This window comes from Manis pentadactyla, chromosome 6 (assembly GCF_030020395.1).
Source record: "Manis pentadactyla isolate mManPen7 chromosome 6, mManPen7.hap1, whole genome shotgun sequence".
Lineage (NCBI taxonomy): Eukaryota > Metazoa > Chordata > Mammalia > Pholidota > Manidae > Manis > Manis pentadactyla.
The window spans coordinates 33,186,551-33,201,300 of record NC_080024.1 but is presented as its reverse complement, the minus strand read 5'-3'; the positions used below and the strand labels follow the sequence as shown (position 1 = coordinate 33,201,300).

General features: G+C 36.7%; 1 protein-coding gene across 8 annotated transcripts in view; it reads left to right on the top strand.

Moving 5' to 3' along the window:
* NBEAL1 (neurobeachin like 1) overlaps positions 1–14,750 on the top strand; it is a 240,173-nt gene that overhangs the window by 115,563 nt on the left and 109,860 nt on the right. For all 8 annotated transcript variants that reach the window (XM_057503678.1, XM_057503677.1, XM_057503676.1 and 5 more), the window contains 2 exons: positions 1,462–1,550; positions 10,920–11,495. In XM_057503678.1, the coding sequence (XP_057359661.1) occupies positions 1,462–1,550; positions 10,920–11,495 (665 nt within the window). The remainder of the gene's footprint in view (positions 1–1,461; positions 1,551–10,919; positions 11,496–14,750) is intronic.

Here is a 14,750-nt window from a genome sequence, read left to right as displayed (position 1 = left end):
CTAGTAAACATAATATTCTTCATGTAATTGTAGATTAATAATAACAAAAAAAAGAATGGTAGAAGATTACAGCAGTATTGACAATATTTTCAGTTAATCAAAAAGAAAGAGCAGTTATTTAGGTTAACTCAGGAGGATGTTCAACCCTCTAAATATGTTTTCTTTATGATATTTAAACATGTCAGTAGGTCTTATTCCACGTGAAACTGTTATTTCAGTATTTATATAAGTTTTATCCACAGTTTTTTCGTGGAAAAAGAACTTGAGAAAAAAGAAGAAAGCTGGAGACATCTTATCTCCTAATTTCAAGCCAAACTATAATACAAAGCTGTTAGTAATCAAAATAGTATGGTATTCACATTCAAAAACACAGGATTGTTTTTTATGGAACAGAATTGAATGCTCAGCAATAAAACCGTGCCTCTATAGTCATCTAATAGTTATCAAGAGATCAAAAATACTCAATGGGAAAATCAATGTCTCTTCAATAAATGTTGGGAAAACTGGATATATGTATGCAAAAAAATGAAAATGGAACCGTTCTTATATCACTCATACATATTAAGTCCAAATGGCTTAAAGATTTCAATGTAAGCTCTGAACCATTTAACTCCTAGAAGAAAACAGGGAAAAATGTTGGTATTTGTCTTAGCAATGACTTTATGGATATGCCACCCAAAACAGAAGCAATGAAAGCAAAAATAAACAAGTGGGATTACACCAAACTAAAAGGCTTTTTTTCTATAGCAAAATAAACCGCCAACAAAATGAAAAGGCAACCTACAGATCGGAGAAAATATTTGAGAGTCAAATATCTGTTAAGTGGTTAATATCCGAAATATGTAAGGAAATCATACAATTCAATAGCAAAACTATTTTTATTTTTAATTCAGTTAAATGAGCAGAATCTGACTAGATATTTTTCTAAAGACATTCAAATGGTCAACAGGCACATGAAAATGTGCTTGACATCTCTGATCATCAGGGAAATGCAAATCAAAACCAGAATGAGGAATCACCTCACATCTGCTAAGATGGGTATTATCAAAAAGACAAGAGCTTAACAAGTGCTGGTGGGAATGTAGAGAAATGGAACCTTTGTGAGGTGTTGGTGGGAATAAAAATTTGTAAAGCCACTATAGAAAACTGTATGGCTGTTCCTCCAAAAATTAAAAATACAACTACCATATGATCCAACTATTCCTTTTCAGGGTATATAGACAAAGGAAATGAAATCACTATCATAAAGAGATATCTGCACTCCCATGTTCATTATAGCATTACTTTTTTGTCAGTTTCTAGCTCAGTAAAGCTGGGGAGAAAATAAAGGGCCTTTGTTGTTAACAGGAAAAAGAAAAAGGAAAAGAAAAAGGAAACAACTATTTCAACAATTATATAACTGTTACCCACAGTTCTTTGATTATCTCTGGATTTTTAACTTTTTGTTTTCTCCCATCATAGATCCTGTTATTAATTTCAAGGATCTGTTATCTGTCGTATATCTGTCTCACAGAGCATATATAAACGTCAGGGTGGTCATCTGCAGAAAGGTTAGTAAGTTTAAAGATACACGTAAAAATAGCAGTGTTGTTATACCTGGAATAACACAGACTGAGTATTTTACACCAGATGTAAGTTTTAATTTATTTTATAAATGATGTAATTTTATAAATAAATAATTTCCTTTTTTGAGATCAATGAACTTCATGTAATCACAGGAAATCAGCATGTGAATTTGTTTTTCTTAGTCCTACATGGTCTCCTATAAATATGCCCTTTCCAGAATGGAAACTTCTTTAGTTAGCAGAGAATAGTTTCTTTGTCAAGAACCTTCAATGACTGTGACCATTTCTAATTCATATACCATATTTTAGAGTTCCTGAATGTTTTAAACTTTGTGGAAAGGATTTTCTATAATCTGTTTATGAGTATTCCAATAATAATTTGCCCACACTGTGTCCATTTAACCTTTAACTAAGTCAAGAAATTCTTATCCCATGTGCTTCCTTCTGATTATAATCTCTCTCTTCCTTTGGTAACTACTGGCCTGTCTACTGTTTAATTTGTTTCTTTGCTTTTCTTTTTAATTGTGCTCCCTAATTACATTACAGTATTTTCCCATCAGTAAATCTAGATCTCTATCTTTCTCTTTAATGGCTGTGTAGATTTTCATTATACGGCTGTTCCATAAAGTGTAATCTGTTTCTCTATGGATGGACATTTAATTGTCTCTTGTTTTTGCTACTGAACTTAGGTTAAGAGCATCATTTTACATAGGTTTTTGCCTGTTTGTAGTAATATGTCTGTGGTAGCCATCAAATACCTCAGCAAGTGGGTTGGCAATACATGGTATTTTTTCAACAGCAAATGTTGAAAACGGAAATTTTTCAGAAGCACAGTAGGACTATGTTAACAAAAGACAGTGGTAAAAATGTATCAGCTGAAGATATTAAGAGGAACTTTGATGAAAAGACAGATGAGGAAAAAACCAACACTTCTGCCTCAAATAACATGTCTTCAGATTAGTGGAGCTTAGAAGACAGACACTAGCTAGACTCAAGCACACCATTATCCCAAGAAGATTGTTCAGTGGGAGAGTTGTCTTTCAGGTCAGAGATTCAAATCCATGAAATGGTATTGCTGTGTCAGAGGATATTCCCATTTTACATTTTGATGGATTTTGCTGTCTTGTACTTGAAGCAGGTCATATAAATTGATGTTTTTCTTTTTGGGTACAGTTTGAAACAGCTATCAGTGCAGTCTAGTTTTTATCCATTACATGTAAATAAAATAGACATGAAATAGGTCTTTATGGAAATTTTAAAGTCATGAAAATTTCTTTGCCAAGCAAAGCTTAATCTTTAAGAAAAAAAATTGGTATTCTATACTGGCAGAATAATGGTGACTCTGACTGATAACATTAGTGAAGAAAGAAACTTCACATGTCAATTGTGACTCATTGAGGTATACTGCTGTCTATATCAACATCAGCATTCATTAGAAGCATTGATACTGAAAGCTCTACTAATATTGTTCATCTGTGAAATTTATCAGAATTAGAAATTCTGATTTGTACTGGGAACCAAAGTTCTTTTCATTTAGATAGAAGTTTTCTGGCTTTGTGATAAAAATGTCTTAAAGATCATACCTGGAGAGAGATTCTCAAGATGGCAGGCTGAGTAGGGTGGCGGAGATCTCCTCCCAAAACTATATATATTATGAAAACACAGCAAATACAACTATTCCTAAAAGAGTTACCAGGAGATAGAGTACCTGAACCAGGCTATATCTGCGAGAACCTAACATCTCATGGAAAAGGGTAAGATACAAAGCCATAATCTGGCAGGACCTGAGCACTCCCCGCACCCCAGCTCACTGGTGGGAGGAAAAGAATCAGAGCGGGGAGGGAGTGGAAGCACAGGACTGCTAAATAACCAGCTCTAGTAATCTGTCCCAGGAGCACAGACACACATCACAGTGCACTGGATATTAGAGGAGTGGAAAAGCAAAATCCGAGATTAAGACTGCAAAGAGGTTCCCACAACTGGCTGCCCTGGGACAAAAAAAAAGCAGGTGCTTTAAAAGTCTTCAAGGGCTAGGGCCTTAACAGGTGGACAAAATCATCTACGCACACTCAGCCTAGCAAGCTGGCAACTTTAAGAAACCTCAGGCACCCTAACCCCCTGTGTGGCAGCACAGCTCCGAACCCCCTCATGGTGATAAGCAGCCTACCATTACTTTCACCCCGCCAGCACTGCAAGCAAACCAGCTTACCCGCTATTGTGGCAGAATAGCCAAGAAGCAGCCCCACCTACAGCAACCACGGAGCTTAACACAAAGGCTTCCCTGCGCACAGCTAACCGGCCTAGACCCAGAGGCTGCTCCCTGCATGCAGTTGACTTGTACAGACAGCGAACACTGGCGCAGAGTCTGGGAGACCCAAAGGGGCTTTGTTCTCACAGCAGAACACACGCTGCTCACCTATGAAGCCCACCAGTTCTCTAGGCCATCCCGAGGGCTGCCCCCCCCACAGCAGCTCAAGGAATTAACCCAGAGGCTGCCCCCTGCACGTAGTTGATGGCAAAGACAGCAGAGATGGGTGCAGAGTCCAGAAAACACGAAGGGGCTTTGTTCTTGTGGCAGAACACATGCCACTTGCCTGGACCCCGCCGGTGCCCTAAGCCATCCCGAGAGCTGCCCTGCCCATAGCAGCTGAGAGGATTAACCCAGAGGCTGCTCTCTGCATGCAGTTAATGAGCACAGACAGCAGAGACAGGTGCAGCATCTGGGAAGCACGAAGGGGCTTTGCTCTTGCATCAGAATACATGCTGTGAGCCTGCGACCCCTGCCATTGCCATAGGCCATCTCGAAGACCGCCCTACCCACAGCAGCTTAGGGGATTAACCCAGAGGCTGCTCCCTCTGTGTGGTTAACCAGCACAGACAGCGGAGACAGGCAAGGCAACCGGCAAGCAGGAAGGGACTTTGTCCTCCCAGCTGACACATGTGCCACTCACCGACGAGAACTCCCATCATCATGAAAAGACAGAAGAAACTTGTTCAGGGCAAAATTCCTCAAACACCAGAGAGAGAGCTTGGTGAGACTGAAGTCACCAATCTTACTGAAAAAGATCTCAAAATAAAAGTTACAAGCATGCTGATAGAGCTACAGAGAAATATGCAAGAGCTAAGGGATGAATTCCGGAGGGAGATAACAGAAACGAAACAACAATGGAAGGATCTAAGAGCAGACTGGATGAGGTGGAAGAGATGGTTAATGGAAAAGAAATCAGAGAACTGGAACACAGAGAAGCAGAGGCAGAGAGAGATAAAAGGATCTCTAGTAATGAAAGAATATTAAGAGAACTGTGTGACAAATCCAAATGGAAAAATATTCACATTATAGGGGTACCAGAAGAAGAAGAAAAGAGAAAAAGAGATAGAAAGTGTCTATGAAAAAATAATTGCTGAAAACTTCCCCAGGCTGGGGAAGGAAATAGTCTCTTAGACCATGGAAGTACACAGATTTCCCAACACAAGGGATCCAAGAAGGACAACACCAAGACATACAATAATTAAAATGGCCAAGGTCAAAGACAAGGACAGAGTATTAAAAGCAGCCAGAGAGAAAAAAAGGATCATGTACAAAGGAAAACCTGTCAGGCTATCATCAGACTTCTCAGCAGAAACTTTACAAGCCAGAAGGAAATGACATGATATATTCAATGCAATGAAACAGAAGGGCCTTGGACCAAGAATACTGTATTCAGCAAGATTTCCATATAAATTTTAAGGAGGGATTAAACAAATCCCAGAGAAGCAAAAGTTGAGGGAATTTACCTCCCACAAACCATCTCTACAGTGTATTTTAAAGGGACTACTCTAGATGGAAGTGCTCCTAAGACTAAATACCTGTCACCAGAGAAAATAAAACCACAGCAAAGAAAGTAGACCAACCAAATACTAACTAAATGCAAAATAAAATCAGCTATCCACTAAACCAGCCAAAGGAAACACAAAGACTACAGAATAAAACACCTAACATATAAAGAGTAGAGGAGGAAGAAAAAGAAGGGAGAGAAATAAAGAATCATCACACTGTGTTTATAATAGTGTAATAAGTGAGTTAAGTTAGATGGTCAGAAAGTAAAGAAGCTGCCCTTGAACCTTTGGTAACCACAAATCCAAAACCTGCAATGGAAATAAGTTCCTATCAATTGATAATCACCCTAAATGTAAATGTAGTAAATGCAACAATCAAAAGACACAGAGTAATAGAATGGGTAAAGAAGCAAGACCCATCTGTATGCTGTTTACAAGAGACTCATTTCAAACCCAAAGACATACACAGACTAAAAGTAAAGGTATGGAAAAAGATATTCCATGCAAACAAAAGGGATAAAAAAGCAGGTGTTGCAGTACTTGTATCAGACAAAATAGACTTCAAAACAAAGAAAGTAAGAAGAGAAATAGAAGGACATTAAATAATGATAAAGGGCTCAGTCCAACAAGAGGATAGAACCATTATAAATACCTGTGCACCCAACACAGGAGCACCTACATATGTGAAACAAATACTAACAGAATTAAAAGACAAAATAGAATGCAATGTGTTCATTTTAGGAGACGTCAACACACCACTCACTCCAAAGGACAGGTCAACCAGACAGAAAATAAGTAAGGACACAGAGGCACTGAACAACACTCTAGAACAGATGGACCTAACAGAGATCTACCGAATGCTCCACCCAAAAGCAGTAGGATACACATTCTTCTCAAGTGCACATGGAACATTTTCCAGAACAGACTACATTACTAGGCCAAAAAAAAGAGCCTCAGTAAATTCAAAAAGATTGAAATTCTACAAATGAACTTCTTAGACCACAAAGGTATAAAACTAGAAAGAAATTGTACAAAGAAAACAAAAAGGCTCACAAACACATGGAGGTTTAACAACATGGTACTAAATAATCAATGGATCAGTGACCAAAGTAAAACAGAGATTAAGCAATATATGGAGACAAATGAAAACAACAGCGCAATGCCCCAACTTCTGTGGGAGGCGGTGAAAGCAGTTCTAAGAGGAATGTATATAGCAGTCCAGGCCTTTTTAAATAGGGAAGAACAATCCCAAATGAATAGTCTAAATTCACAATTCTTGAATTTGGGAAAAGAATAACAAATGATATCCAAAGTTAGCAGATGGAGGGACATAATAAAGATCAGAGAAGAAATAAATAATATTGTGAAGAATAAAACAATAGAAAATAATTAGTGAAACCAAGAGCTGGTTCTTTGAGAAAATTAACAAAATAAGTAAACCCCTAGTCAGACTTAATAAGAAACAAAGAATATACACACATAAACAGAATCAGAAAAAAGAAAGGAAAAATCATGACGGACACCACAGAAATACAAAGAATTATTAGATAATATTATGAAAATCTACATGCTAACAAACTGGATAACCTAGAGGAAATGGACAACTTTCTAGAAAAATACAACCTTCCAAGACTGATCAAGGAAGAAACAGAAAAACTAAACAGACCAGTTACCAGGAATGACATTAAGTCAGCACTCAGAAAACTACCCAAGAACAAAATTCTCGGACCAGATGGATTCACTGCTGAATTCTATCAGGCATTTAGAGAAGAGATAGTACCCATTCTCCTTAAAGTTTTCAAAAAAATAGAAGAAGAGGGAATACTTCCAAACTCATTCTATGAAGCCATCATTACTCTAATACTAAAACCAGGCAAAGCTACCACAAAAAAAGAAAACTACAGACCAATATCCCTGATGAACATAGATGCAAAAATACCCAACAAGATATTAACAAACCGAATTCAAACATACATCAAGAGGATCATACACCATGATCACGTGGGACTCATACCAGGGATGCAAGGATGGTACAACATTCAAGAATCCATCAACATCATCCTGCACACCAACAAAAAGAAGGAAAAAAACAATATGATAATCTCCATTGACATAGAAAAAGCATTTGACAAAATTCAACAACCATTCATCATAAAAACTCTCAACAAAATGGTTATAGAGGGCAAGTACCTCAACATAATGAAGGCCATATATGACAAACCCACAGCCACATCATACTTACAGTGAGAAGCTGAAAGCTTTTCCTTTAATATCAGGAACAAGACAGGGATGCCCACTCTCCCCACTGTTATTCAACATAGTACTGGATGTCCTAGCCAGGGCATTCAGACAACACAAAGAAATAAAAGGCATCCAGACTGGTAAGAGAGAAGTTAATGTGTCCCTATTTGCAGATGACATGATATTGTTCATAAAAAAACCTAAAGAATTCACTACAAAACTCCTAGAACTAATATCTGAATTCAGCGAAGTTGCAGAATACAAAATTAATACACAGAAATCTGTTGCTTTCCTGTACAATAATGATGAAGTAGCAGAAAGAGAAATGAGGAAAACAATTCCATTCACAATTGCATCAAAAAGAATAAAATACCTAGGAATAAACCTAACCAAGGAAGTGAAAGACCTATACCCTGAAAACTGCAAGACAGTCGTAAGAGAAATTAAAGAGGACACTAACAAATGGAAATTCATCCCGTGCTCTTCGGCAGGAAGAATTAGTATTGTCAAAATGGCCATCCTGCCTAAAGCAATCTACAGATTCAATGCAATGCCTATCAAAATACCAACAGCATTCTTCAACGAACTGGAACAAATAGTTCTAAAATTCATATGGAACCACAAAAGACCTCAAATAGCCAAAGCAATCCTGAGAAGAAAGAATAAAGCAGGGGGGATCTTGCTTCCAAACTTCAAGCTCTACTACAAAGCCACAGGAATCAAGACAATTTGGTATTGCCACAAGAACAGACCCATAGGCCAGTGGAACAGAATATAGAGTCCATATATTAACCCAAGAATATATGGTCAATTAATGTATGATAAAGGAGCAATGGATATACATGGGGAAATGACAGCCTCTTCAACAGCTAGTGTTGGCAAAACTGGACAGCTACATATAAGAGAACGAAACTAGATTACTGTCTAACCCCATACACAAAACTAAACTCAAAATGGATCAAAAACCTGAATGTAAGTCATGAAACCATAAAACTCTTCGAAGAAAATGTAGGCAAAACTCTGTTTTTTTATAAACATGAAAAACTTCAGCATGAGCATATGTCACTGGGCAAGGGAAACAAAAGCAAAAATTAACAAGTGGGACTATATCAAACTAAAAAACTTCTGTACAACAAAGGACACTATCAGTAGAACAAATATGCATCCTCCAATATGGGAGAATATATAAATGACATATATTATAAGGGGTTGACATCCAAAATATACCAAGACCTCATGCACCTGAACAAACAAAAAGCAAATAATCCAATTAAAAAATGGGCAGGGGATCTGAACAGACACTTCTCCAAAGAAGAAATTCAGATGGCCAACAGGCACATGAAAAGATGCTCCACATTGCTAATCATAAGAGAGATGCAAATTAAAACCGCAGTGGGATATCACCTCACACCAGTTAGGATGGTCACCATCCAAAAGACAAACAACAACAAATGTTGGCGAGGATGTGGAGAAAGGGGAACCCTCCTACACTGCTGGTGGGAATCATTAGTTCAACCATTGTGGAAAGCAATATGGAGGTTCCTCAAAAAGCTCAAAATAGAAATACCATTTAACCCAGGAATTCCACTCATAGGAATTTACCCTAGGAATGCAGCAGCCCAGTTTGAAAAAGACTTATGGACCCTTTTATTTATTGCAGCACTGTTTCCAATTGCCAAGAAATGGAAGCAACCTAAGTGTTCATCAGTAGATGAATGGTTAAAGAAGAGATGAAATATTATTCAGTCATAAGAAGAAATCAGATCCTACCATTTGCAACAACATGGATGGAGTTGGAGGTCATTATGCTCATTGAAACAAGCCAGGTGAAGAAAGAGAAGTATGAAATGATTTCACTCATCTGTGGAGTATAAGAACAAAGAAAAAACTGAATGAACAAAACAGCAGCAGAATCACAGAACCCAAGAATGGACTAACAGTTACCAAAGGGAAAGGGACTGGGGAGAATGGGTGGGAAGGCAATGATAAGGGTAAAAACGAGCATTATGATTAGGAGACATATATAGCGCGGGATACGGGGAAGGCCATATAGCACAGAGAAGACAAGTATGGACTCTATTGCATTTTACTTCGCTGATGGACAGTGACTGTAATTGGGTATGTCGTGGGGACTTGATAATGGAGGCAATCTAGTAACCACAGTGTTACTTATGTAATTTTGTATTAATAACACCAAAATAAAGATCTTACCTGAATTTCCGATAGTGTTTGAGAACATGGTTTAATCTAAAAAACCTGAAGTCCATTGGCAGTGTAGCCATGTCATTGTCTACTCTTTAATCTCATTATCTTATTACAGTTAATAGCAGTGTCCATCTAATTGGAATTAGTTTTTTCAAACTAAAGTTTAGGTTTTGTTTTGTTTGTACAATATAAAGTGAATGAAAAATAATGTTTTTGCTAAAGCAACCATTAACTTTGCCTGGAAAAAAAAATGAGGTGGGAACTCTATTTTTGAAGTACCTAGGTTTTTCTTTTTTGTTTTTTTTTTAATAAGATGTCATTGACATACACTCATGAATGCTTCACAAGAAAAACAATGTGCTTATTACATTTACCCCTATTAACGAGGTCCACCCCCGTTCCCCAGTGCAGTCACTGTCCGTCAGTGTAGTAAGATGCCACAGAGTCCCTGTTTGTCTTCTCTGAGCTACACTGTCTTCCCTGTGACCCCACATACACCATGTGCACCAATCATGATACCACACAATCCACCTCTCCCTACCTCCCCACCTACCCTCCCTTTTGGTAACCACTAGTCCCTTCCTCTGCCTGACTTATTTCACTAAACATGATACCCTCTAGTGGAGTACCTAGGTGTTATGAGAGTCCTGTGTGTCCTGTTTATTCCCCTAATCCTAGAGCCAAAACTGTGCCCAGCACACAGTAGGTGCTCAATATTTGCTAAACAAATATAGTAAGCTAATGGAGAGTATTTAATTTAGAGGTTATAACTTTATTACATTTTGTGGATACCTTCATTTTACTTATACTTTCTATCTGACCAAATTAAATTACTAACAGAATATGTTGATATGTGGAGGATCATTTTATCTTTTAGCAAATTTTTAATTACATCCCTAGTCTGTATATTGAGTTATATACAGATTAGTTAAAAACACAATATCTGCCCTCCAATGTTTATAATCCAGTTAAAACATATTCTTTTGAAATTTATCCTCCTATATTTCTCATTAATTTACTTTGTCATTAAACTGAAAAGAAACTGTTACTGCTAACATACTGTATACTTTTGTATTCTCAATCTCTTTGCAGATTTTACAGATTTTACAGTCCCAGACAGATGCAGCGCATCAAATATCTCAACAAGTGGGTTGGCAAGACACTTTAGTTAGGCTTTTTTTAAAAGATAATTTTGAAAATGGAAATACTTTTCAGAAGCAAATTAGGACTGTTTTGATGAAAGACAATGATAAACTTGTATCAGCTGAAGGTATTAAGAGGAACTTTGATGAAAAGACTGATGAAGAAAAAACCGACACTTCTGCCTCAGCTAACAAGTCTTCAGATCAGTGGAGTTTAGAAGACAGACATTCTTTAGACTCAAACACACCATTATTTCAAGAAGATAGTTCAGTGAGAGTGTTATCTTTTAAATCAGAGAATCAAGAAGAATTCTGGCATAATAACCTCTCACATTTGAGTTTAGATTTCAGTGGAATTGACTCATGTGAACTGGGTGATATTGGAAATCAAATGCCAGACAGTCTGCCTAGCACACCATCCCCAATAGAGTCTTCTAAACCATTTTCTGGGCAGTCTGACAAAGAAAGCAGCATTACAAATGATACAGGCTTCAGTGATGATTTCTCTTTACTTGAAAGCCAAGAGGTAAGATTCCTTATTTGTCCAAATGCTCTTATTTTCCTTTGTCTATCATACTCTTCTAATCCTTAGAAATGTGTAATTGTTGACAATTTCATGTTCATATTGTAAAGCACATGAAACAAGATTTAGAGACCTTTAAGCACTAAATTGTGAGTATCTTAACGGTTGAGTCCAATTCTTACTGTATCTCTAAGGGCCTACCTAGTAAATGTCCAGATTCATTAACAAACTTTAATAATATGTTAAATGGTTATGATCATTATGTGTGATGATTCCTTTTTTATTGAAGTATAGTTGATACACAATCTTTTGTTGGTTTCAAGTATACAGTGGTTCAACAGTCAGACACATTATTAAATTCTCACCGCAACTAATGGAGTTACTGTCAACATAGGTTGACATAGGAAGATGTTACAGAACCATTAACTACTCTCTCCTTGCTTTATTACCATCCCTGTGTTATGACTGAAAATTTTTGTGCCCCTTTATTCCCCTCCTCATCCCCACCCACTCACCCCAACCCCTCCCCCATAATAACCTCCATTCACTTCTCAATATTTGTGAGTCTATGTCTATTTTGTTCATTTTCTTTTGTTCTCTTTTAGATTCCACAAATAAGTGAAATCAAATAGCATTTTTCTGTCTCTGCCTGGCTTATTTCACTTAGTATAATACCCTGTAAGTTCTCCATGTTTTAGCAAATGGAGGATTTCATTCTTTTTATGGCTGAGGAAAGTTCCATTTTGTATATGTACCACATCTTCTTTATCCATCTATCTATTGACAGACAGTTTGGTTGATTCTGTATCTTGACTGTTGTACATAATGTGACAGTAACTTAAGGGTGCATATATCTTTTCGAATCAGTTGTTTTGTTATCTTCAGGTAGATTCCTAGAGGTGAAATTACTAGGTCGTATGGTATTTCTATTTTTCGTTTTTTGCTTTCCATAGTGGCTGCACTAATTGACATTCCCACCAACAGTGTAGGAGGGTTCCCTTTTCTCCACATCCTTTGCCAAAACATTTCTTGTCTTTTGAATTTGGCCATTCTAACTGGTGTGAGATGATATCTCATTGTGGTTTTGTCTTGCATTTCCTTGTTGGTTGATGAACAATGTGGAACATCTTTTCATGTGCCTGTTAGCCATCTGTATTTCTTCTTTGGAAAAATGTTCAGGTCCTCTGCCCATTTTTTACACGGGTTATTTGTTTTTTTGGAATTGAGGCTTATGAGTTCTTTATGTATTTTGGATGTTAACCCCTTATGGGACAAGTCATTTACGAATATATTCTTCCATACTGTAGGTTGCCTTTTTGTTCTGCTGATGTTCTTTGCATGGAGTCCCACTTGTTGATTTTTTATTTTGTTTCCCTTCACAGGGAGATTATGTTCAGGATAAAAAACATTGCTTATGCTTATGTTCAAGAGATTTTTGCCTATGTTTTCTTATAAGAGTTTTATGGTTTCATGTTTTATATTTAGATCATTAATCCATTTCAAGTTTATTTTTCTGTATGGAGTTTGACAGTAATTGTGTTTCATTCTCTTTCATGTAGCTGTCCAGTTTTCCCAGCACTGCTTGTTGAAAAGGCTGCCTTTTCTCCATTGTATATTCACAGGTCGTTTATCATATATTAATTGACTATACCTGTGTGGGCTTATACTTAGGCTCTGTATTCTGTTCCATTTGTCTGTGGATCCATTCTTGTGCCAGTATCATACTGTTTGGATTATTGTAGCTTTGTAATATAGCTTGAAGTCAGAAAGTGTAATCCCCCTAGGTTTGTTCTTTCTCAGGATTATTTTGGCTGTTGCGGGTCTTTGTGCTTCCATATGAATTTTAGGATTGTTTGCTCATTTCATTTAAAATGTTCTGGTGTTTTGATAGGGATTGCATTGAACCTGTAAAGTGCTTTCTGCAGGATGGCCATTTTGACAATATTAATTCTTCCTATCCATGAGCATGGGATAGTTTCCATTTATTTTTGTCTCAGTTTCCCTCATCAGTGTCTTATAGTTTTCAGAGTGTAGGTCTTTCACCTCCTTGGTTAGGTTTATTCCTAGGTTTTTTATTCTTTTTGGTGCAATTGTCAATGGAGTTATTTTCTTAATTTCTCCTTCTGCTAGTTCTTTTTTAGTGTATAGGAACACAACAGATTTCTGTGTATTAATTTTGTATCCTGCAACTTTGCTGAACCCATGTATTAGTTCTAATAGTTTTTTGGTACACTCTTTAGGGTTTTCTATATGTCATCTATAAGTAGTGACCATTTTACTTATTACCTTCTAATTTGGATGCCTTTTTATCTCTTTATTTGTCTCATTGCCGTGGCTATGACCTGCAGTATTATGTTGAATAAAAGTGGTCAGAGAGGACATACTTGTCTTTTTCCTGATCTTAGAGGAAAAGTTTTCAGCTTTTTGCCATTAAGTATGATGTTAGCTGTGGGTTTGTTGTGTATGGCCTTTATTATGCTGAGGTACATTTCCTCGATACCCATTTTGTTGACCATTTTTATGTTGACATAAATAGATGTCAAATGCATTTTCAGCATCTATTGATATGATCATATAGTTTTTACCCTTTTTGTTGATGTGGTGTATGATGTTGATGGATTTTCAAATATTGTACCATCCTCACATCCCTGGAATAAATATCACTTGGCTATGATGGATGATCTTTTTGATATGTTTTTGAATTTGGTTTGCTAATATTTTGTTGAGGATTTTTGCATTCATTAGGGATATTGGTCTGTAATTTTCTTTTTTTTTTGTTTTGTCTTTGGTTTTAGTATTAGAGTGAAGCTGACCTTAAACATGAGTTTGGAAGTATTCCTCTCCTCTTTTTGGAATACTTTAAGAAGGATTGATATGAGCTCTTCTTTAAATGTTTAGTAGAGTTCAGCTGTGAAGCCATCTGGTACTGGACTTTTCTTTGTTGGAAGTTTTTTGATTACCAGTTCAATTTTGTTAATCGTCATTGGTCTGTTTAGATAATCTGCTTCTTTCTTGCTCAGTCTTGGAAGGTTGTTCTTTTTTATGAATTTCTTAATTTTTTTCTAGGTTGTCTGATTTATTGGCATGTTATTTTTCATAGAATTCTCTAATTCTTTGTATTTCTGTGATGTCAGTTGTAACTCTTCCTTTTTTGTTTCTGTTTTGTGTATTTATGTATTCTCTTTTCTTTATAAGTCTGCCTAGGGGTCTATCTGTTTTGTTTATCTTTTTGAAGAACAAGCTCTTGGTTTCACTGAT